The sequence below is a fragment of the Phyllostomus discolor genome, chromosome 3, assembly GCF_004126475.2.
Source record: "Phyllostomus discolor isolate MPI-MPIP mPhyDis1 chromosome 3, mPhyDis1.pri.v3, whole genome shotgun sequence".
NCBI classification, from domain to species: Eukaryota; Metazoa; Chordata; class Mammalia; order Chiroptera; family Phyllostomidae; genus Phyllostomus; species Phyllostomus discolor.
In genome coordinates this window covers 191,827,625-191,853,760 of record NC_040905.2, presented here as the reverse complement: position 1 = coordinate 191,853,760, position 26,136 = coordinate 191,827,625, and the positions used below count along the sequence as shown (strand labels likewise).

Genomic DNA, 26,136 nt, shown 5'->3' with positions numbered 1-26,136 from the left:
ATTAATTAAGAGTTTTGGAGGACCTACAGTACGTCTGCTACTACGCTAAATGTCATAACTGTGCACTTTTTAAAACCCTTATAACAACTGAGAGGACGTAGGAATTATTGTTCCCAACTTCCAAGTGAGGAGACTGAATGAAAGAAAAGGTATACAACCTTCCTGCTGTCACACAGTGTCCTGGCACCATCGGGACTGGTCAGCGGATGGAGTGTCTGAGTTAGGAGAGCAGCGCTGAGCTAGGAAACCACGAGAGGAAAGAGCTAAACCAGGCACACCTACAGCAGGGACATGGGATGTCCCTGCCTGATCTGGCCTCATTTTCACTTCATCCACCTGTTGGGCTGACTTCCTCTAAAGGACCTTGAATGCTCCAAAAAGCCTCTGACACTAGGAAAGCTGATTCAGGATGCAAACACATGTGGTCACGATGATGATGATGATGATGATGATGATGATGATGATGATGGAGGGGAGGAGGGAGAAGAAAAAGAAGACTAATAATGGATGATGGTGAAGACTGATGATGAGGATGATGAGGATGGTAAGGATCAATGATGGGGATGAAGATGACAAGGAGGGTAAATAAAGTAGTACATCTACTGAGCTCTTTCTGTGTGCCAAGCATTTTTACATACTTTGAATCCTTTATCTCATCTCATTCTCACCATAACCTTGTGAGGTAGAGGTTATCATTATCCTTCCTGTAACAGATCAAGAACGAAGGCTCAGGGGGAATGAGTTCTCCAAGGTAACATACTAGTTATGTAACATAACTAGTTATGTAGGTGATAAAGCTAAAAGCCAAATTCAGGTCTAGAGCCTCTAAAAGCCAAGGTCTTAACCAGTGTGCTTGATGGCCTTCAGATAGAAATTCAGCCGTAAGCACAGCCTGGATCTAAAACCCCACAATGCCCTTCAGGAAGAGTTTGACCAAAGTAATTCCTAGGGTTACACGCAGGTACAAAGTGCTATGACCATGACTTTGTTATTATCATTGCAAACGCATTCAAAATATTTGCCCTTTAAATTTTGATTAATTTTGTGTCGTTGGACAGGAGTTTTTCATTTTATGGGCCCAAACTTGGAACCCTTTCTCCTGAGATTATTTTTCTGTGACTTCAATGCTCGGTAAGATGTTCTGCTATAGAGGGAAAAATGATAGCAACTCCCATTTACTTTCGTCTTTTTTCTGGCTCGACATTCTTTTAACTATTGAACCCATCTGGAATTCATTTTGATGTATGGTAGTAATCAAATTTTAGATCCACTGGTCTAGCTTACACTATTTCTGACAGAAAGCCTCCTTATTGCCTCTTCCTGCAATTACTATTACAAGATAAAGCATTCTTCTCTTAAAGCTGAAGTCTTCCAAATACTTTCCCAATAATTTGAAATCCTGCCAATACATCTATGAGTCTCAATCTTCCTAAACTATGTATAGGTAATTCAACATTAAACTTGTTAGCAAATACGTCTGACCAGAAAAATGACTGGCTAAGATGGTGACTTATAGCAAACATTTGATGTCTCCACTCTCCCAAATTTCCATGAAATGCAGGTCAGATTAAGAAGAGGAAATCTTCTTAAAAATGCTTTTATGAAATAGATGTACTCCAAGAAGCAGGAGAAATTTCGAAGCATTTGTGAGTCGTTTTCTCAGCAACATTCAAGAATATATTGCATCCACGAAACTAAAGCAAAGTGTCATGAAGATATAATAATTTGAAATCAAGAAGGATTGGATAGAGATGAAAACAAACTGTGGAATTAAGCTGTAATTGACACAGATAGATACTGAAAAGAAATCAAATTACCAAGTGGAAGAGAAATGAGAAATTTAAAACTTCAAGTAGAAAAAATAAACATGTTTTAATGTAAGATGACATGAAGGGTATGTTAAGGAGATTCAGTCTATATATTACTCCAATGTCTGCAATATCCTAGCCTTTATAACAGCTTTATTAAGATATGATTCACATACTAATTTACCCATTAATTTTATAATTCAATGGTTTTTAGTCTATGTACAGAGACATGCAACCACCACCATAATCAATTTTAAAATATTCTCGTCACCCCAGAGAGAAACTGCATACCCACTGGCTACTAAACTCCCCATCCCACACCAGCCACTAGTAGAGGTAACTACTAGCATATTTTGTGTCTCTATGTATTTGCCTGCTCTGGACGTCTTGTATATTATATAAGTAGAGTCATACAATATGTGCTTTTTGGTCTGGTTTCTTTTACATAGCATGTTTTGAGATTTAGACATGTAGCATGATTAATTACTTCTTTTTATGACCAAGTAATGGACATCTAGATTGTTTTCACCTTTTCGCTATCGTGAATAATGTTGCTGTGAACATTCATGTAGAAGTTTGTTTCGGTTTGGTTTGGGTTTATTGGCAGGCCTACGTTTTCACTTTTCTTGGGTATGTACATATCTAGAACTGGAATTGCTGGGTCATATGGTAACTCTAGGCTTAAATATTTGAGGACCTGACAGGCTGTTTTCTAAAACAACTGCACTATTTTACATTCCCACCAGCAGAACGTGTGCTGATTTCTCCACATCCTCGCCAGTACTTTTTATTATCTATATTTTTAATTGCAGCCATCCTGGTCGGTATAAAGTATTGCTTCACTTTGGTTTTGATTTCCATTTCTCTGATGACTACAATGCTGAGCATCTTTTCACGTGCTTACTGATCATTTGTATGTCTTCTTTGGAAAAATATTTACCCAGGTCCTTTGCCCATTTTTAACCATTGTCTTTTTATTATTGATTTCCTTTTTTTTTTTTTGCAGGAAACCATTCATTTCTAAGTTATTCTGTATTTCTTTATAATTTCCCTAGTTGTACTTCTTTAAAGTTAGTCTTTTCTTCTTTTTTCTAGTTCCTTGGTGCAAAACTTATTTTTTCCCAAAAACTTTAATCATATAGTTTTTCTACCTTGATCTTTATAATGAATACTTATAAAAGTCTATAAAGGTGTACTAATTTGTGATTAAATGCAAATATTCCATGGACACTTGAAAGGATATGTTTTTTATTTGTATAGTTTCAATATGATGATGTTAGTTAAAATATTTAGATTTTTATCCCTTCTTAAATTATTTCTGTTTAAGATGAATAATGTGTTGAAATTGGTTATTCTTTCATCTTTTTATATTTCCAATGATTTTTTGCTATGTATTTTGATGCTATTTCTTAGTACATAAATTTTCATTACTATTAAATCTTCACTCTCCACCAGTGTCTCTCAGTGACTGGCAGCATCAGCCTCACCTGGGAATTTGTCAGATATGCAAATTCTCTTGCCCCATTCCAAACTTAATGAATCAAAATGTTGGTGGGTGGGGCCCAAGCATCTGCCTGTAACAGACCCTCAGGTGATTCCAATGCCCCTTGCAGTTGAAGAACCACTGACCTACATCAGAACTGCTAGAAGTGTAACATGATTCTAAATGACTCATTTAATGATTACTACAACCACTCCACTTCTGTTTTATTTCTGTTTTCCTAACATTTTGCCTTTTATTTTATTGTTGAATATAGCAGACCACTGAATTTTATGGTCAAATTAAATTAAGTTTGACTTTTTACAACAGAAAATCTTAAACCATTTATAGTTATTCTCATACATGTCATGCTTGGTCTTTTTAATGCCGTCTTAGCTTTTCTGTTTTTTTGTTTCTTTGAAATTCCCTTTCTGTTCCAGATTTCTCTACAGGTTAAACTGGAATTTACTCTTCTACAAATCTTTGGAATTCTAGCAATAAATTGCATGTAAAACTTTCAAAAGCACTCTCAAATCTATATTTACTTAATCAAATATAAAGACTGTAATTTTTACTGTAATCTATTAAAAATATGAAAATTAGAACTTACATTTTCTCTTCCCTCTATTCTTTCCTTTCTGCTGCCCTTTACTTTGAATTCAGATATTTTCTCTTTTATATATATAATATAGATTATCTTTATACACAATCTTTTGCCTTCTGTGCAACTATTTATATCACTATTACTTAAATTATGTCTATGTGTTTAATTATTCAATGCTCAGTGCAGTGTAATTCATGTCTGGATGATCTGGAATAACTCACGACTAATTGGTAAAGCAGTATTATGTGGGTGGTACATTTCTGCAGGTACTACCATATCTGACAGTGTCTTCCCATGCCTTTAACATGGGAACTAAAGCCTTCTCCAGTAAGTTCTACACACATCACTACATTGTTTTCTGGTAATTATTGTTGCCAAGAATTCCAACATCACCCGCCCTTTGCTCACTTGTCAGAAGTGGGTTTTTTTCCTTTCTGTTCAAGGTGGTTTCATAGCTATTTCTTTTTCTTTTTAATCCTGAAGACTTTTTAAAATTTTTTCCTTTATTGTCTTATTCTTTTATTTATTTTATTTATTCTTTTATTTATTCTTCTATTTATAGGATTCTTTTATTTTCTAGAGTGCCTATTACTCATGAAGTGAATCTCTGCACTCTATTGCTACAGCTGCCATCTTCTTTGATTTTGCTTTAATATCTTTGCCCTTTTCTCTGCATTCTAAGAACAGCTAAAGTTTTGTCTTCAATCTCATGCCATTGCTTTTTTAATATTATCCTGCCTCCACTTTCTTGATTCATGTCATGAATTTTAGATACTATATATATTTTTCATATTTATATATTCTTTTATCTTCTTACTCCCGTCCCTCCCCATAATGACCTGGTCAGTTTAATAGAAGCAAGTATCCATGTGTATCTTATTAGAAACTGATATTTTATTTTTTATGTGTTTTTAGTTTTTTGTAAAAAATATTTCAGAGGGAGGTGGATTTGCTTAGTTACAGTACATTACCATGCTTCTCTCATGCTACAGAATTTTTTCATAAATTTTATATTGAATTTTCTCTGTTCTCATCTTTATGGAGATACATACTCACCATGGATTAAAGCATTACCAAGAAAGATTGTTTCAGGACTAGGCAGAGTTGGGTGAAGGGGAGGGAAAAAAAGCCCCTCCCAATTCTTCACATTCCCAGGTTCACATCCAAAAGAGAAAAAAGTCGCAGCAGTGTACAAGTTCTGTCCAGAAGGTATCCAGCCATGTAATATGAAAAATAGACATTTATTGAAGAAGATACAAGAAACACTGTACATAGGACAATGACACCTCAGTCTCCTTCCAAGTAGGCACCTTGGGACCTCACACAGTTCTCCCAATCGCCATCAGCTGCTCTGTTGTATTTTCTTGAATCTCATCGACAGTCTGAAATCTCTTCCTTTTCAAAGGTGACTTTAGTTTAGGGAAAAGCCAGAAGTCACAGGGCACCAAATCTGGGCTGTAGGGGGCTGAGTCACCTGGGTTATTTGGTGTTTCACAAAAAACTCAGTATGAGACATGATGCATGAGTGGGCACGTTGTCATGATGAAGCTGCCAATCACTAGTTGTCCATAGCTGTGGCCTTCTGGATCATAGGAATACTTTCTGCAGAAGAATATTCAAGCTTAATGCAAAATTTGGTGCAGAGTCACTGCTCTATTTGCTCAATCATTTTGAATACGATAGCCACACAGTACACATGCTCACACAATAGCATCTACTAGTAGTACTGACTAGTACTGTGAAGTGATCATTGTTCATGCATGCATATTCCAGTCCACTCTCCTTGGCTTCCAGGTTACATCAATGTCGTGCAAACCATTCTTGTTGTACTAACAATGACTTGGCTTTTTCTGTACAGACATCATATATACATGCAGAGACTAAGGGACCTAAACAGGAGCAGGACCATCTGTGGGAGTCTCTTAACATCTGCAAGAAGCAAAGATAGCAAAAGGCCTCCTGCTGTGCCTTCATTGAATACATACCTGGCCCCACAATATTGTAGGGCCAGAGGAAACTAAGGCCCAGACAGGTAAACCCATCTCCCCAGCTGTGACACAGTCTGCCCTGAATCCAGGTGCCTGATCTCCAAACTCCAGCCATCCCATGTGGTCACACAGGCTGTTCAACACACCACCCAGAGAGCTCCGCTCATGTAGCTACAGCCCCAGAGTTGTGCGCTGCAGCAGTCTTGATTTCAGAATTACACTGTTAAATCTCCTTGGAATTTTCTTTATTCACTGATCACCTCTTCCTCATGACTCTTCTCATTTTATGACTTTTTTTATGACTCATTTATCATGACTCTTCTCATTTTATGAGAACAATATCATCTTGACTAAATCACATCTTTAATAATCCTTTTAGAGTTTTCCCTGAATTACCCCTGTTTTCTCTGAGGTCAGTTTTGTTAGTTCATTCCCATTCTTTGCTTCTCACTTCCTTCATGAGTCTGGTGATTGCTGGTTACCTATTCACATTTTTGAAGAAAGGTCTAGGTTGATTCATGGGGAGAGATGGGTGTACACTTGCTCAGACATTACCAGCATCTCCACTGAGCAAGAGGAGTGAGTGTATTGACCAGAAAGCATCTCTTTAGGGTGTGAGAATGGGCAGCAGGCAGGCGGCACCATCCCCAACACCCACTGGCCTCCGTGCCTGTATAAAGAAGACTGTATTGTGGATTACAATGGTCCCTTTTATGAGGACTAGCCTCTTGCATACAGATTTATTTAGAAACCGTTTCTCTTTCTTCCGACTTAGATGGAAAGCACGCCCATTGTTCAGGAGGATCTGAGGGGAAGAATAAGGAGGGGAGTTTGAAAAATTAAACAAGGTGGGCACCCTACAGACATGTTGTTCACCATGTCTAGACCACCCCTCCTAATTCCACTGTGCAGTTCTCCATGCTGTTGACCTTGGGTGGGGGCGGGGGGGGGGGGAGACACTCTCCCTCCCAGTGAAAACCTGCCTCCTCTCCGACCAGCTGATTCCTGCAGGGTAAGACCTAGCCTGGGACCTCTCCACTCTGCCTTGCCCATGAGTTTAACCCGACCTGTCTTCTTATTCTGTAAATTCTTTAAAGTATTTGATCTTCCCACGTGCAACACTGCAATCTCACTTTTTAATGAATTGATTTACTTGAATACTTCTTTGTATTTAATTAACTTATTCATGGTGATGCTTTTGAGGTTGAATGCTATTCTCAGTCTGCCATCTTGAACAGAAAGCTAGGTAGAAAATTTCCAATAGTTAAGTGGAGAGCAGCTGAGACTGTTAAGAATTCTCTTTTGAGAAACTTTTCTTAAGTGCCTTAACATAATACACTTTTATTCTAGAATTTTCAAATGTATATTTAGCCCTGGCTGGCATAGCTCAGTGGATTGAGTGCGGGCTGCAAACCAAAGCATCGCAGGTTCGATTCCCAGTCAGGGCACATGCCTGGGTTGCAGGCCATGGCCTCCAGCAACCACACATTGATGTTTCTTTCTCTCTCTCCCTTTCTCCCTCCCTTCCCTCTCTAGAAATAAATAAATAAATAAGCCTTTAAAAAAGCTTTAAAAAAAAAGTAAGTTCTTATAAAAAATAAATAAAAATAAAAATGTATACTTACATGTCTCATATTCTATATAGTCTATAAAATCACATTTACATATTCTATAAATTTTATAATTGCATTTTGTTATATACATTTTATATATTTATATGAATATTTTATATAAACTTTAAAATTCAATGCTTTTAAAAGTAATATTTATTTTTTCATAATGCTGAAAGAATATTTTAAGAGGATGTTGGGAAAATACAGTTATCAAAATAGTGATTTAAAACTCTGTCCCATGAGGTGGGTGACTCAAGGACAAAAGAGGAGAACAGGGGAAGACACTCCCAGTGTCCCTGCCCCACTTCAGAAAAAGTGCTGCCACTTTTACCTATTTTATGTATTGGGGGTTTTGTGTAAGATTTCATCTGGAAAATGATCACCATACTCTAATAAAACTGTTTGAAACACATTGTATTAGAGCCTTTACATTCAGTTTATTCAAAGATGCTGTGATTTATAAATAAGCCTTGTTGTTTATTTAATAATCACTAAAGAGTTGGCTGCTGCTAACAATCAGAATTTATTGCGTCTATGTCCTGAACAGTTTTTTTTTCTCTGTAGATTGCATCACAGGTTTCTCCTGCCACCTGGTGGCAATATATGTCTATTGCAGGGGCAATTGCTAAATTTAGCTAGTATCGACTAAAGTGGCAAATACAACTCACAAAGCAACGCAGGTTGGTCAAGGACTTCGTATTTTTCAACATCCATTACAAGTTACAAGGCATTTCTACAGTCATTGTCTCATTTTATCCTTCTACCATCTTCGGCAGGTGTCTCTCTTTTCAGCAGAGGGAAAAGCAGAAAATGATGGGACTGGGACTCAACCTCAAACTTACAGTAAGTGTAAGGGTGTGAGAGCTTTGTGACAATCTGAATGGTCTTCAATCTAGACAGATATCTGGGCTGGAAGTACAGGGTAGACAGTCATCAAAATGGAGGTAGTATTTAAAGTTATAGGTTGATCAAAACCTGAAGCCATGAGAAATGACACAATGGTATTCCAATCAGCAAGCCAAGCCAGTGAGACCTGGTGGTGGCCTGCGAAAGAAAGATAAGGAAGCTCACACTGTTGGCAGTCTGCAGTTGCAATCTGAAGAATGGAAATCTTTGTTTATTGTGTGACAATGCATCCTAGTAAGAAGGAGGAGGAGCAGAGGCAACAACCTCACTCTTCACTGTCCACATCAAACCTAAAATGCAGACTGCTGTTTGTTACGAGAAATACAGATTATTCACAGCCTCTCTCCCTCCTTACTTCTCACTCCCAGAAAAGCCTTTCTTGCACAATTACCCAATCAGTCCCTACACATTTTTGTGAATAGTAGGGTAATCACAAGAGAGACGATAGAAAAAGAGGGAGAAGATACCAAGATTCAAAACAGAAAGGGAGAGAACTAAAGACAAGAGGAAAAGAATTATACAGAGATGAAGGGTCTTTATGGGCTGGATTTAGAGGAGAGTATTTTAGACTTTGGAGTGAGAGAGAAATGAGACTTTGGAATAGTTGCCTCGTATGGAAGATTGATGGAGAGAGACAGAACAGAACTGGGCACAGCCCCAGGCATGTCATTAGGTAGAGGTGAGAAGTCATAGGAGCAAGAGGACAGGAAGTGCAGAAAGGGCCCAGGTCAAAACCCCTGAGAAAGCGCCTAAGACCACGGCGATTCTGAGGCAGAATCTGTGCCGTCCATGATTTGACAACCAAGACAGGAACCAGGTCCTCAGCATGGTTGAGCTCTGGTCCATAGCTGCCAGAGAACAAGGGCCGCATTCCACTAAATAAAGGGGAGGGCTGGGGCAAACCTTCCGACAGATTCAGGTGCAATAAAGAGGGAACTCTGCCAGGGATTAAGAGCCCAGCTCTGCCCTTGGCCAATGGTGACCTTGGAGAATTCCTCCCTGTCTGGGCTTCCGCGCACCCTCTGGATAATGAGGGGATGTGCCTGGGTGATCTGACGGCTCTTCCAGCTCTGACCCTCCGCCTCAGTGCCTCCGAGTCCCACTTGGCTGCAGGCACACTAGCTGTCTCCTTCCCCCAGAGCAGGCAGGACTAAGAGAGGCAGGTCCTTTTTATACTGCTGTGGCTGTTGCCACGGGCAATGCCAGCCCCAACCCCCAACCAAGCCTGCAGAATTCTCATCAGCACGCCCTTCACTATCGCCCCCCACCTGCCTTTAGGGCATAACCTCCAGCCACACTCTCGCATACCAAGCTCCAAAACTGTACATTCCTCAGCAGTCCCCTGGCTCAGCTCCGGGTTTCTGTCCCTCGCTCGATCCTCCGTCCCCACGGAACAGACATGTCACCTGCCAAACACTTCCTTATACTTCTCAATTGATTCTATGACAAGATGCAGCCAATACCTCTCTTTCCAATGCTACATTCACTGGTTCCTTAGACTCCTGGCATTCTGGAGTTGGATGAGCTTATGATAATTAATTATTTATCTTCCATTTCAGATTGTAATCTCTGTGAGGACTCAATAGATATTTATTAAACTGTTTATTAAATGATTTATTAAATAATAAATAAATAAGGGGGTGTATAATGCTAACAAATGCACACCCTTCTCACCGTTCACTGCCACCATCTTAATGTGGACTTTTGTAATAATTCTTAATTGTTCTCCATATCTCTTCCTCCCATTCCATTTTAAACCAAGACATATTTAGCGCCCCTCTGCTCAGAGCTCTCCAAATGAAAAGCCAAAAGCTTTATAATGGCTTACAAGCTCCAATATGACCAGAGACTGACCTCAGCTCTACCACGCATTGCGTCGGTCACCCCACTCCAACCACGCTGGCCTCCCTGGTGTTGCACAAACACACCCCACACTAACTCTTCTGGGACCTCATCCCCAGACCTGCCTGGCTCACCACGCCTCATAGCCACCAAATCTTCGCTCCCCTGACACTTTCTCATGGAGGATTTCCCTGACCAGCACATTTAAAATTTTCAACATGTTCCTCCTTTAGAATTTCCTACTTGCCTCTCTTGCTTTATTTTTTCTACAGTATGCATCACTTTGCAATAAATGACATAATTGACCAATCTTATTTACTTTCTATCTCTTCAATAAGCCCCTTGAGAAGGGGTTTTTGGTCTGTTTGGTTCACTGCTCTATCCCCAGTAGTTGGGCATTTGATATTTGTAGAATGAGCGCTGGCCGACGTGGCTCAGCTGATTGGAGTGTTGTCCCATAAACCATCCCCAGTCAGGCGTGTACAAGAGGTAACTCACTGATGTTTCTTTTTTGCATGGATATTTCTCTCCCTTTCTCTCTCCCTCCCTTCCCCTCTCTCTCTAAAACACACACACACACACACACACACACACACACACACAGTGAGCATGTCCTCAGGTGAAGATAAAAATAATTTATACAAACACACAAGTTTTGTCTGGAAGAAGTCCAACCACTGTTAACATAATGAGAATTGTTTGCACAACATCGACGTAACCTGGCAGCCAAGGAGAGTGTACTGGACTATATATGCATGAATGATAACTTCACTGAACTAGTCAGTGGGGGCAGTAGACACCACGGAGTGAGCATGCGTACTGTGTGGCCTTTGCATTAGAAATGAGCAAGTAGAACAACAAATTTGCATCAAATTTTGCATTAAGCTTGGACATTCCTCTGCAGAAACTATTGGATGATTCAGAGGGTCTCCCATGGCCATAGCTATGAGCAGCTGGTGACTCAGCCTCATCATGACAACATGCCCCCTCATGCATCATGTCTCATGCAGTTTTTTTTGAGAAACATCAAATCACCCAGGTGGCTCAGCCCCACTATAGCCCAGATTTGGTGCCCTGTGACTTCTGGCCTTTCCCTAAACTAACACCACCTTTGAAAGGGAAGAGATTTCAGACTGTTGATGAGATTCAGGACAATACAATAGAATAGCTGATAGCTATTGGGAGAACTGTGTGAGGTCCCAAGGTGCCTACTTTGAAGGGTACTGAGGCGTCATTGTCCTATAATGTTTCTTGTACCTTTTTTGATAAATGTCTCTACTTTGTATATTACAGGAATGAAATCCCTGGTTCTCAAGTAATTTGATTCTAGCATGGTGTTTCATTCAAGTAAGCTAATATAGCAGCCACAAATACTTTGAAACTTCAATCATAACCCAAGAGAACCCTCTCTAAATTCCCCTTCCCACCCTTAATTTTTAGATTCGAGAAGCTGCTTCGTCTAAAACGTTCACTTCCACATCTCTCCGGGCAACTTCCCCAGGTTTCCTGTCCATGTAGATTCTTTACTTTTCCTTCCTCATTGTCCACTTCCCCCACATCCCCACCAGGGGTCCCCCGTCAGGACTTCTGATTCCACCACCACTGAGCCACCCTGGGACGGCTGGGACTCCCCGTCTCTTCCGATGGAGGCAGGTGGGCCAAGTCCTCTAAGACAGAAAGTTCTCTCACTCTGAGTGCTGTTCCCAAGGTAATTGTAATAAATCCTCTTTGGGGTAATAATTGTGTCTATTGTTACAAATGCAACCTCAGAGTGCAAGCAGGCCAGGGGGCCCTATCCTTTCCCAAGGGGTCACTGTACATGTTTCTTGGTTGAGGCACCTGTACTGTTCTGATTAACTTACCTATGACCAGTTGGGTGGAGGTGAGAGACCTCCCTTCCGTCTAAACTCTAGTTTGAGAACCTTGACCTTCCTGGGAAAGACTGTAGGTTGGGGAGCTCAGGCATTAGGGGGTCACACTAGAAGAGACACTGGGTCAAACCCTGACAGCCTCACCCCCATGCTCAGAGACTCAACTCTCTGACTAGGTTTGGCTGGCCAGGGACACATATCTCAGGGAGCAGCCGAGCTACAAAGCTTTTGCTACCAGAGAACTCATCATCTCATGGATAGCCAAGGCTCTGGAGTTAGAATAGGCATTCACCTGGAGAAAAACCCAAGGGTGATGAGACCTGAAAGCTTCTGCCCTTGAATCAGGACAACTAGAGAGCAGGGACCTGAGCCAGCACAAAGGGGAGAAGGAAGACACAGGATCAGAGGTGAACCGAGCATCCAGGAATTCCCCTGAGAGCAAGTCTCTGCATCGCAGGAGACTGAGGAAGCCGTGCTGGTGTCAGTCAATGGGCCATGGCAGAGTCCCCTGGTCCCAATCAGGCCTGAGGCACCTATAGCAAAGCTGCTGATAAAATTTCTCCCTTGGTCAAAATGGGCACAAGATCGGGAGCAAAATGGAGCCTGCAATAGGGCCATCAGGAGAAAGAGGGCAGCCAGAAAAATTCATTCATTCATTCATTCATTCATTCAACAAACACTTACTGAGTGCCTACTATGGTCAGGTACTCTTCCTCTCAGAGCTGACATCTTAGTCAAATGGCAAATCCCCATCTGGTACAAGTTACCACCACAGAATGTCCTGAGCTCCTTCCTACACATTCAATCCACCCCTGGGCTTAACGCTTAAAAACAAGCTTCAGGGAGTGCGGTTGGCTTGCACTAGGGATAGATTTTAACCCTAGAAAATGTTTAACAACCAAATCAAAATCATAGTGACTTGAAAAATAAAAGAATGTCCACGGCTGATTTTATTATTGTTATTTCCTAGAACTCTTGGCAGCCTACTCAGGATTCCAGGATTCCACAGGGCATAATTGTTCTTGGTCAGGCTGACCTTCCAAAAAAGAGGTGGGCACACTCTCTGTCCCCCAAGCAGCAGAAGTAGACAGATACATCAAGTAGAGTGAGCCCGGCTTCATTACCAGAGAGCTCTGAGCCCCGGACTGGGCCTCCCAGAGGGTCCACATGGACTTGTAAATAGATGCAGAAAAGAGTAAATAATGAATTTGTGCAGTTGGAGGAGAAAGCTCCGGAGCAGTTCTGGTGATGCAGAGATAACCATTTAAGAGAGTGGCTGTGCCTGCACCTCGCCCACAAACAGAATGGCTTCATATACATTCATGAGCTTCAGTCCCCCAACTCTTCCCTTTCTCAATCACGATCACAAAAGACAAAGGCAAAGTGAGGGGGGAGAGGAAGATAGATAAACTTTAAGGGCCCGGATTGCAACACAACCCACGGTTTGTAAATTGCTTGGAGACCTTTGGAGGGAGAATCAAGGAAATGAAAAGCAGAACATACAGGAATATTGCTGTTTAGGGGAATGTCTCTGCTCTGGGCATAAAAATCTCGTCTGGAGAACGGTTGAGAGGCACGATACTGACTAGGTGTGAGATTGTTTTGTATAAAGGACGTGCCTCATGCTTCACTCTGCATTCTTCTGCCTGTCTCCTGTGGCCACCTCCAAGGTCATTTCCTTGCAGAAGTGCCAAGGCTCTATGGTTTTAGTTATACTACATACCAGGGGCCCAGGAATCCCACTATGCTTGTTAGCCTCTGCTCCCCTCCACCCTCCCAGACAGACCCTCTGAACCAAGGCAGGGGCTGTCAGAGCTCAGACTCAGGAGACAGACTTCCCAAGTTCAAATAAACCCAGCTCTGCCACTTTTTGTATAACCTGCACCATTTTCCAGAAAAGATGTAGGATTACCTGCAAAAAGGCTTTCCAATCTTGTGCATCTGTGCCTGTGTTGCCTGGTAATCAGGGTGGGAGGGGGCTTATTGTTTTTAGAAATAAACATAAACACACGCACACAGGGTGACTGCCAGCAACTCGAGGTCAAGTTGTTGTTACATGCTAGGGTCTTGTGTCCTCAAAGGCAAGTGCACGTTGCTCACCTCAGTTGGAAGGAATGCAGCAGTGCAGCCGAAAGAACGAAAGCAAGATCACAGGCCAGCTTCCGTTTCCACACCAGGCTGTGTGTTTAGACCAAAGGCGGCTGAGAGCCAAGCAGCCAGCTCAGCTGGGTCAGCGGGCTCTGTGGCCTCATCCCTGGGAGACTGACCCCGGGCCCCCACAAGCTGTTAGGCAGCTCCGGGCTGCTGGAGGGGCAGCTCTTCAGAAGGGATGCAAGATGAAGGTCGTACCCATTTGTGTTTAGCCCTGGCCTCGCTGCTGCTCTGAGAATCCTTGGCCCAGGGCCAGCCTGGATAATTACATTTCACCAGCCCGAACTCTCCCGCGGTTTCCCCTGAGAGACACATTCCTCTTCCATGGCTGCCGTGATCCAGAACATAAACACTCTCTCAAAGGCAGTATCCTATGCCTGGGCAGCTGAGGTTTTGTTCCTTAAAAGGAAATCCTCGTATAACAATACACTTACTCTCATTCCTTCATTCCTTCAGCAAACAGTTATTAAGCAACTACTTAATAAGTGCTACACACTGTGCTTAGTGCTGGGGGTGCCAAGATGGGTAAGGCAATACATTTTTTTGGCCCTTAAGAAGCTCTCAGTGTTGTAGGAAACCCTTCAATATAAGTAGCAAATGCCTTTAAAAATGGAGCACAGCTGGAGAACCAAAGAGTCTAAAGCTCCTTAGAAAAGTCAAGGAAGGTACCCAGGGTCAGTGATGGTGGAGCTGAGCTACGAAATACCACCTCAACCCAATAATGAAGAACACGCAAGGTGGGGGAGAGCTGCGTGCAGAGCACGGGGGAGTGAGAGAGGCAGAATGAACAGAACAAAGGTGGGCAGCAGGCGTGTCAGGTGTGCGGGAAAGGGTAGGAAGAAGGGCAGCCTGGAAATGTGGTCTCTGGTTAGTCTCTTGGCGGCAGCGTGGAGAGAAGCACAGGGAAACTAAAGAAAACGTGGGCAGAAACCACCAAAATGTGGCACTTACTGTCCTTCTAAACCCCATGGGAGGCAGTGGGAGCCTGAATGAAGGCGGAGGCAATGGGAGGGAGGAGCAGAGAGGGAAAGGCATTCAGGAAGGGAAGTCAACAGGTTCTTGGTGCCCGGCTGGATGAGAAGTGGAAAAGTAGAGGAAACTAGATGAGTGGCAACTGGATGGATGGTGAGACTGTTAACCAAAATGCCACAGGAGGAGGCAGAGGAAGGGGACAGGAAGTGCTCGGTGAAGGGGACAGAAGGCAGCTGGAAGTGTTGGTCTGGGCTCATCCACCTCCACAGATTCTTAGCAACGGCAGTAGGCTGCATTTCAGTGACGAATTTATCTCTGGAGACTCTACCAGTGGTCCTCAAATCTGAGGCTCAGAAATCACCTAAAGTGCTTGTGCAAGTACAGGTCACTAGCCCCACACCCGGTTTCAGAGTCAGCAGGTCTGCAACACCCAGCCCAGGAATTTGTATTTCTAGCAAGTTCCCACGATGCTGATGCGACCGGCCGGGAGCCCACACAGGGAGAAGCTTGGCTCTAGGCTTTTGGGCTATTTCCCCAACTTGATCTCAGATTTTATTCTGGGTGGGTAACTAAAAGGGCTGATGCAGGTGGATACAATAAAAAAACAGTCCCCTTTACCAGCACAACTTCAAGGATTCTTTACTAGCCATGAAGAACAAGTGTTTGGATTTGGTGGCTAATTAATCTGACATTTTTTTCTTACTCAAATCTGAGGTTTAAAAGAAAAAAAACTTAGCCCATAATAATAGGTAACATTTTTTGAGGGCCTACTGTATTCCAGGCATTTTGCTAAGCACCTTCCACACATCACTCATTTACTTCTATCAATAACACTATGAATAAGAATATTATTATAACCCTCATTTCTCAGATGAGGAAACTGAGGCACTGAAGCAGTTAAAATTAGCCCAAGGTCAAGTTACCATTAAATGGCCGATTTGCTACACGGTCTATCTTCAAATACTGTATTTTGTTTCCTTTACCATCTCATATTTTAGTCTATGAAACAGGCTAGCTAACTCTGAGACCAGAATCTTCCACATCCTATTTGTCATTAACCCACAGTGGTTTCTTGAATGTTTTCGAAAATCTGCCAGCACATAGTTGGCAACCACAACGCAGTGCAATAATCATCTTTCAGCGTCTTAATAACCCTTGTGCATTGAACAATCAAGAGAACAGAAGGGTCAAGTGGAAGGCAACGCCCTGTAGTGCTATGAATGTGTTTGAGGATTTTCTGCAGTAACGCCTGGGGGATACACGGGCATTCTCAGCATATTAGAGTGTGAGAGCCTCTCACAACATCTGTTCCAACAACATCTCTAGACAGTACATGCAAGTATCCTTAGAAGACAATTTTCAGAAAGCCCTAAACAATTGTTAAGATTTTTTTTTTGCCACCTCCAAAGAGGAAAGCAAACAAAACAAGCAATTCATGCCTTGAATCTCTACACAAGAATCTACTGGTTGCTTAGAATCTAGTAGTTATTTAGCCCCTAGGTTACACACCTACACTGTAAGATCACAGAACATCAGAAATCTGTGACCTGTGTCCTAGGGTCATTTCAACGTACGTTCCCAAAAGCCAGGGGGTGTGAGTGTGGCTGCTTGAGAAAGCCGCAGGTACAGGCCACCTCTCTCCTCAGGAGATGAAGCTGTGTGATGGGCACAGGTGAGGACCCTTCTGGCAAAGACAGTGCAAAAAATATTTCAGGGGCAGGAACATCCCCAGACTATCCCAGAGCTCAGCGTGGCCCAAAGGATCCCAGGCCCCCGACTTTTCGAAACGATTTGAAAGCTGAATGTGTTCACACCCCTGTAACGCAGCACCTTCACGCCTGAGGATGCACAGATGGAAACACACAAAATACATGTGCACCGAAAGACATGCCGAAGAACATTACAGCAGCAATATGTGCCACAGCCCAAACCGAAAAACCACCTGAGATTTCCGCCAACACAATAGGCTGGACACACAGATTGAGGTGTTGTCACACAACGCAATACTGGCCACAAAGACCCGTGAACTGCCCGCGACACAAAGTCACACAGGTGAATCTCACAAACCCAACACACAGAAGTCAGGATAAACACACGGTCAGCGAACAAGACAAATACCACTTGGGCACTTTTGGGAATGTTATACATCCATTAAAACTCTTCAAAGTAAATCTGATGAATGTTCTTTTGGAGAAAAGATCACTGTTTCTAAAGAGGGCACGTGCCTTACCCGTTTCCTCATGTTCTCGCCTGAACCAAACTTACCTGTTGCCTGTAGATGGTGGGCTGCCTCCCGAGGGAAGTGCCCTGTCAGGAGTTTAAATACGTATTTTAATGTCTCTTCCACGGCGAGCTGGCAGCTGCATTTGGAACAGTCAAGGACTGAAAAATCACCTTGAAGCAGATCTTTCTTTTTCTGCAAACAATCTCTTTGAGTTCCTGTCCTCAGATAGAGGCATATTAGCAAAACTAAGTATTGGCAGAACAAACAGTATTTTTATGGCTTTAAGTCTGGTCCCATGTGGAAGGAGTTAACGAGGAGGAAGGAGGAATAAGCATTCTAGGTGTGTGTGCAGAAGGTAGTGTTAAGTGAAACAAAGAGTGGATTGCTCAGCGGTCTGTTAGGAAATCAAAACATCTCAGTGGCATATGGCCCAGGACGATTGTCCTTCTTCGAACAGCAGCAGCTGTGCAACTTCACCTTGGCAACCTTGGCGGCAGCTGGAGCAGATTCAGCCTCTGCCACTTTGTTTCAGACCTGGTATTTGGCGGTACCTGCGCCAACACGCAAAGCACTTGTCCTCCCTGGAGCCTTTCCCAGGGGTCTCGTCTCTTCCTAGGAAGTTCTCAGCCTTGTTCCTGCTGCTCACACCTTCTGCCCCAACATTTCTCAACTGCTTCGCCCCACCACCTGTTAGCGCAAACCTTTACCACCTCCTTGGAGTGACCATCAGCTCAATTTGTGCCATTTACACTTCCCTAGGGTGGCCTAGCATCCTGTGGCTTTGGTTCAAAGAGGGAGTGAAAATTACTTTAAAGATTCTGGACAGTTTGGCTTAAAGGTCTCCTTTACTAAGAGAACAATAACATCGCTCAAAGTAAGGAGGCAGGGCCAAACCTGAAGCCCCTTGAACACACAACCACACTGGAGGGAGTCAGAGGGGTCTTTTTTATAATATTGTCTTTGCACGGATTTAATTACCGCAAAAGTTGTCATATCACAGCCTGCAATCATAGGGGAGACTAACGGGAGCATCTGAAGACTTACAGCCAACTGAGAACCTGAAGGATCAGACAGACTGTGAGTGGTAAGGAATGGTAAGTAGTGTAGTGATAGAAATGACAGCATTATTTAAGTGTGAGAGTCAGAACGCCACACACAGTGACTCAAGTGCTCCACAATGATACTGCCACATCGTCACACCTTCACAACAATAGTAATAGTACAACACAGTAACATGTAATGAGAATGGACTTCTGAAGTTCCCGTCGTACCAGCCTGCAGGATTCAATATTACACATGGCTGGTGCACAGTTTGCACTCCAGATCATGTAGAACTCTGGTTTCACCCACAAGTTAAGTAGACTCTTCTCTATAAAATAATAGTTTAAAAACATTGTAATATACATCGCTTTCAAAACCATCCTTTAAAATCAGCAGTCTTGGCGAAGACTACTATTTGCCTCCTGACATGAATTACTCTCGTCCTCAACCACATAACCCCCAAAGGGTCAGGCTGCTCAGAATAAAGACTGTAACATGTTAATGTTTCATTAATTTTTGTTATCCAAAGTTTACTACAAAACACATCTATGTTTCCTTAGGCTTGAGCCATGTATAATTCTTCCCAGATGTATACATACACTTTTTAAGCTGAATCATTTTCCCAAGTATATTATTAATTTTCCTTGTCATCACAGGCTTCCATAACACCTAACGTCCTTTGAAAATTTAATCAAGATGCTGTGTACTTCCTCGCACAGCTCATTAAGATGTCAACATAACAATGCTGCTTATCAGCCACTGTAGCAGATTCTTTTATTTTATATTATTCTCAGGAAAGGTTTCAGTCTACAGTCCATTTTGGTTGAGATGAATTGGGCTGAATTTTTAAGTCAAACTGCATGATTACACAAACATTTATAAATATATATATATTCACTATCAACTTGATTCTCTTTAAAAATACAACAACTCTATAGAGGTAAAAATAAATTTGTCATAAATCCCTTCCTTCCTCTCCCCTCCACTAAGCCATTGTCTGCTGATGATAATCCCAACATATAAATTGCTTAATTTCTCTTGATCCCAATTAAAACGTAATTCTCCTTTTAAAAGTACAAAAGAAAGTAACAGTTCTCACCTTCCATTTTGTGTGCCACATAACTTTGTACTGTCATGAATTACCAAGCAATCTGCCATGTAAATTAACTTAAGGTCTACTGGTTTGCCTATCAGACCATTGGTCCACACTGTCACCACCAATATGCACTAATGGATTATATATTTCAAAATGGACCACCACCTTCCCAACCAGCCCCATACCTACAGAGCTTCGAGAATTTATTTCATGTTAAAAATACTTTTATCACCACGTTCTTATTCACCCCCTCTTTTAAATAGCAGAGCTGTGATAAACCAAGGTCAAGCCTGACTACAAAACGTCCTGAAATAGACACCTACAGAAAATCCTAAATTCCTTTAATGGAAAACATGAAGCACAAACTCAGAAAAAGTTATTGATATAAAAGATGTATAATGATTTTCAAAAAATGGAATCATAAATTAGATCTAAGTGACTTGCTGAGCAACAGACTTAGTAATTTACGTAACAATATAGTGTTTCTCTCTTAAGTGTTTCTCAGAAGAAAAGCTAAAACCTAGGTGCACCTTTGTTTCAGGTTCCTCAGATGGGCAAGCAGTGTCATGACTCCCAAGTCATGGGAAAAATTTTTCAAGGCAGAAAAAAACAATAACTATGAATAAAATATTGGGAAATTAGATTTCTTCAAAATTAAAAACTATGCTCATTAAAAGATATCATTATAAAAATAAATAGGTAAGCCACAGACCAGAAAGAAATAAGTGCAAAATACCTGTTTAAAACAAGCAAAATAGAGACAGATTCGAGACAGAGAGCAGGCTGACAGCTCTGGGAGTGGGGGAGAGGGGAGGTGTTGGGGGTGGAGGGATAGAGCAAAAACAAGAAAAGGACTCATGGACACAGGCAACAGTGTGGTGACTGTGGGGGGCGGAGATCAAGGTGGAAGAGGATATAAAGGGAATAAATGGTAATGGAAAAATACAATAAAAATAAACTATAAATAAAAAATAAAATAAAAATCATTAAAAAACCCTGTTTGACAACGGATCAATATCCAAGATATATAAAGAATTCCTACAATTTAATTATAAAAAGACAAATCCAATAAAATACGGGCAGAAGATGTGAAAAGGCACTTTACAGAGGAAGATAAACAAATGGCCAACAAGCACACACAAAAAGTGCTCTACATCAATAAACATCAGAGCAAATTAAAACCATAAACATCACAGCCACGCACTGAAAATGGACGAAATTAAAATGCTTGACAACACTAACCCTTTGTTAGGATGTAGAGCAACTGACACTGGAGTATAAAATGGCACAACCATTTGGGGGGAAAAAAGCATAGCAGTTTCTTTTTTTATGAAACTAAACATAATTGTACACCTAGGTCTTTGCCCAAAAGAAATAAAAACATACCTTCACATAAAGATCTGTACCGAAAAGTTCTCAGCGCCTTATTCAGAACGTCCTGAACTAGGAAGAGCCCTGCTGTGCATCAACAGGCTAAACAAACTGGCACATTCACATAGTAGAATGCTACCAAGCAATTAAAAAGGAACAAACTACTGGTAAGTGCAACAAGATAAATGAATTTCAAAAACATTATGCTGAGTTTGAAAAAAGTCATGCAAAAGAGAACACATTGCATGATTTTATTTATATTTAGTTGGAGAGAAAGGGTAACTGAAAAGGAACTTCCTGAGGTGCTAGTAATGCTCTGTATCTTGATAGGAGTTTAGGGTATATAGTTTGTATGCATGTGTCAAAACCCTTTAAATGAACACTTACAATTTATAGATTTCACTCTATGCAAATTTTACCTGAAGAGAAAAAAAGTTGTAAAAATAAAAATAGATTCTATTAAAGATATGTCTGTTAAACAAGAGTGAGCAGCCTAAAATAATTTAGAAACTACAAGAGTGACATTGTATTTAACAAGAAAAAATAACTTCATGCCCTGGCTAGTGTGGCTCAGTGGATTGAGTGCTGCTGGCCTGCAAACCAGAGTCACTGGTTCAGTTCCTAGGCAGAGTACATGCCTGGGTTGCAGGCCAAGTCCCCCTGTAGGGGGCGCATGAGAGGCAACCACACATTGATGTTTCTCTTTCTTTCTCCTTACCTTCCCCTCTCTCTAAAAATAAGTAAATAAAATCTTTAAAAACAAAAGAAAATGAAATTCAGTTTTTGGAAAAAAATATAATCTGACTCAAGTTTACGAAGAAACAGAATGACCCTTAAACTTACAAGTCTGCCTGGCTGCTCCCTTCAAGTCTCATTATACTCATTTTTAACAGACAGGCCTTCTCGAGCAATCCTATTTAACATCCCCAACTCCATTACTTTATATCCTTGTATCCTGCTTAATATTTATTCGTGACCTTTAGTATCACCCTACGAACACATTTGTTTATTATGTCTCTCCACCAGCGGAATATAAGCTCCAAGAGAGCAGTGGGGGAAGAGGACATTCTTCAACACATTATTTCATTCCCAACATATCACTCAGTTGTAATCAATTTGTGATTTGAAGTAGATTTTAATGAAATGGTGTTAAGCCTTGAAGAAAAGAACAAGAAGAATACACTAAAGAGAAAACGTCTCTCCTCTTCTCTCATTCTTTACTTTTTGGCCTCTGCCTATAGGGAAGCTGGAATTTCCACTGAAATACACCCATTCCACACATTTGGCTCCTCTCCAGCCTTCACCCTCAGCAAAAAAGAGTAATTAATCTAATACATCAGAATTTGATATTAATTTGGCCACGTTTTATTAGAGTGTGAGATCACTGAGTTAAGCCAGCCCATGTCCTTGTCAGCTTGTTTCTTATGTAAGATCTACCAGGTCCTGACTTTCTCTGTACTACCAATAATTGGCTGTGTTAAGCTAGTGAACAGGCCTCATATGAGCTACACGTTGGGTAAGGAGTCTAACAATTTGCTTTGCAAAGCTTGGCGAGTCTCTATGCAGCATGGGTAGATTCAGGGTGGGAGGTTTCAGGCCTAAGCCATGATCTCCAGTACACTAATTAAAGGTTTTAGGAAGCTTGCACAGACTTTAAAAGTTTGTAGCAATATCCCATTTGGACAGTAATCATTCAGTATATGCTCTATCAATCAAAACACCATATAGTTCTGAATCCTAACTCAAGAAAAACATTTTTTTAAATCACAAAAATACTCCATTGGTGCTAAATAACTTATTTTAATAAATTTGTATTTAATACAAGATTTCAACTATAGTCAAACCCAAATTTCAAAATTAAGTCAACAATTAGTAACATGTTAATTTTGAACAGTTTTAACTACAAGAGTATCAAATATAATAAAGAATTTTAAATATTTAATGTCTTAGCGCAATACTAAAAATAAACTTCTTAGCATCCAAAAGCTGTCAAAGGTTCTACCCGCTACAAAAAAAATTTTCTTTAGCAAGTAAAAGTATAGTCCCTGCTGGTGTCTATATGTGTTAAAAAATGTTTTTAAAGTAACAAAAACAAACAAAAAGAACCCTTCTAATTGTATTGTGATTTGAGTACTTCTTAGCCATCCAAAAATGTCTGATACATACTAACTCTTTGCAGGTCAGCAGATTCATAGTCTGGATAGAAGAAATGTCAGTCACAGAGTTTTAAAGTTCTAACTGAACTTTTAAACTATAAAATAAAGCAAGAAATCTAGAAGGAACCAGATTTAATGTCATCACTCTTCACTCTAATGGAACACCATAGAGATTGTAGCTGGTTACTGCCAAAGGCCCAAGGACAACTATCAGAGCTAAGCATTTTCACATAAGGGTATTATTTTTAATTTAAAGTAAAATTAATAATATATACATGTACATATAGATTAAAACATAACATAAACATATGCAAACTAGTCAGAGACATTTTAACTAGAAAACTAAAAAGTTCCCATTAAAAAAGAGACATACAGGGAAAATTGTTAAATTGAAATAATACTTTGCTTTGAATCATGAAGGTGATACTGCCATCAATGTATTCAAACCAAAGGTCAGAAAGAAGAGTACATAAATTGCTGAGAATAATTTCTCCTACAGTTAAAAATAAATTTCTAAAAAGAGAGAAAAAAGCATAAGCTCCTCAAATAAAACTTACAAAGAAAAACATAGGATTAGTAATGTATTAAAAATTATACCCCTGATTTTCTTTTGAGGAAAAAGAAACAGTATAAACAAGGACATGAAATAGTCTTCAAGATTCAGACTAATACTCTGACCTCACTGAAAAAAAACTACTAAAAAAATTAATAAAACTTCAGATATTTCCATTTAATGTGAACAAAATATACAATTTTTTTATATCTGAAATACAAACTAGTAACTTTTTTTTCACTTGTAATATAAAGTGATTTAGGTAAAGTTTACTCTTCCCAGTGTTCAAAATTAAACAGGAATTGTTTTCTACATCTAGAAATTATAGGATAATGTGAATTAGAAGTTTAATGTTGCTGAACTGAAACTCAAATAGATTAAAAAATATCTAAATAAGACAATAGGGCTTTAATTTTTGTAATTTTACAATGATAGTAGGTTTATTTTCTCTGACATAAAAACATCTAGCCTGCTTTTATCAATATAAAACTATAAAATAACCACAATAAAATATTTTTGTATAACTTAGAAAAACAGTTTCACATGATACACTCACAACACTCAAGAATTACAATCTGGAAAGGGAGAGTCTCCCTGAAATAGAAAGTTGTTCCTTTTTTTTTGTCACCTCCATTCCTTACATATAATCTTTATTTCACATCATTTACAATAGAAATATTTATCACAATCTGACAGGTAGAGAAAAAATTTTTTGCCTTCTAAAATTCATGAAGTAAATTAATCAGTCTTCTTAGTATGTTTCTTTTTAACTTTATCTGAAGTACCAGCTATAGATTTTGAGGTCGATGAACCAGAACCTCTGGAAGATGATTTTATTTCACTTTTCTTTTCATGTGATGAGAATTGCTGCTGCCAGCCAAATAATATCCATCTCAATGCGTCCTCTAAAGGAGCAAAAGGCACAGTAGCAGTCTCTGTAATCATCGTGACTATCTGTAAAAAAAAAAAAAAGTCAATTTTGAATTTAAATACAAATGTTCCCTTCCTCAAAACTGAGAGGGAAAGGTATTAAAAAAGGGAGAAAAATTCAAAATGTGTTTTTTTTATTTAGGTATAATTGACATATAACATGATGTTAGTTTCAGGTGAACATATGATTCCATATATGTATATACTGCAAAATGACCACAATTAGTCTAGTTAATATCCACTATCACACAGTTAAAAAAATTTTTTTCTTATGAGAATTTTTAAGATCTCTCTTAGCAACTTTCAAATATTCAATATAGTACTATCAACTACAGTCACCGTGCTGTATATTATAGCCCAATGACTTAATTTATAACTGGAAGTTTGCACCTTTTGACCTCCTTCACCCATCTGCCCCACCACCACACCCTGCCTCCGGCAACCACCAATCTCTCTTCTCCATATCTATGAACTTGCAGGGGTTTTTTCAATTCTACTTAATCTTTGTTGTATTTTTCCCATTACCATTTGGTTCCCTTATACCCTCCATCCCCCAGCAAGCACCACACTGTTGTCCACGTCCATGAGTCCGTTCTCCTTTTTGCTCAATCACTCTACCCCCTATCCTCCCACATAGCTGTCATCCTGTTCTCCATCTATGAGTCTATCCCCATTTTCCTTGTTAGTTCAGTTTGTTCACTAGATCCCACTTATGAGTGAAATCATATGGTATTTGTCTTTCTCTGACTGGCTTATTTCACTTAGCATAATGTTCTCCAGGTCCATCCATACTGTTGCAAAGGATAAAATTTTCTTTTTTATGGCCAAGTAGAATTCCATTGTGTAAATGTCCCATAGTTGTTTTATCCACTCATCTATCGATGGACACAGGCTGCTTCCATATCTTGGTGATTGTAAATAATGCTGCAATGAACATAGGGGTGCTTATGTTCTTTCAAATTAGTGTTTAGGGTTCCTTTGGATATATTCCCTCAAATGGGATCACTGGGTCAAAAGGCAGATCTATTTTTAATTTTTTAAGCTATCTCCATACTGCTTTCCCAATGGCTGCATCAGTCTGCATTCCCACCAACAGTGCAAAGGGGTTCCCCTTTCTCCACATCCTCACCAGCACTTGTTGTTTATTGATTTGTTGATGATTACCATTCTGACAGGTGTGAGATGGTATCTCATTGTGCTTTTAATTTGCATTTCTCTTGATGATTAGTGACACTGAGCATCTTTTCAAATGTCTGTTGGCCAACTGTATGTCCTCCTTGGAGAAGTGTCTATTCAAGTCCTTTGTTCATTTTTTAATTGGGTAACTTATTTTTTTGGTGTTGACTTTTTAAGTACTTTATAAATTTTGGATATTGACCTCTTATCAGACATATTGGTGAATATGTGCTCCCATTCTATCAGTTGTCTTTTTATTTTGTTGTTGATTTCCTTTACAGTGCAAAAACTTTTTAGTTTGATGTAGTCCCATTTGTTTACTTTTTCTTTTCTTTCCTTTGCCTGGGGAGATAT

At 40.2% G+C, this 26,136-nt stretch overlaps 1 protein-coding gene across 3 annotated transcripts in view; it reads right to left on the bottom strand.

Moving 5' to 3' along the window:
• Positions 1–22,762: 22,762 nt before the first annotated feature.
• Positions 22,763–26,136, bottom strand: part of TMEM38B (transmembrane protein 38B) — a 50,440-nt gene continuing 47,066 nt past the window's right edge. For all 3 annotated transcript variants that reach the window (XM_036022000.1, XM_028530617.2, XM_036022001.1), the window contains exon 6: positions 22,763–24,630. In XM_036022000.1, coding sequence (XP_035877893.1) covers positions 24,415–24,630 — 216 coding nt within the window. In that variant the 3' untranslated portion in view covers positions 22,763–24,414. The remainder of the gene's footprint in view (positions 24,631–26,136) is intronic.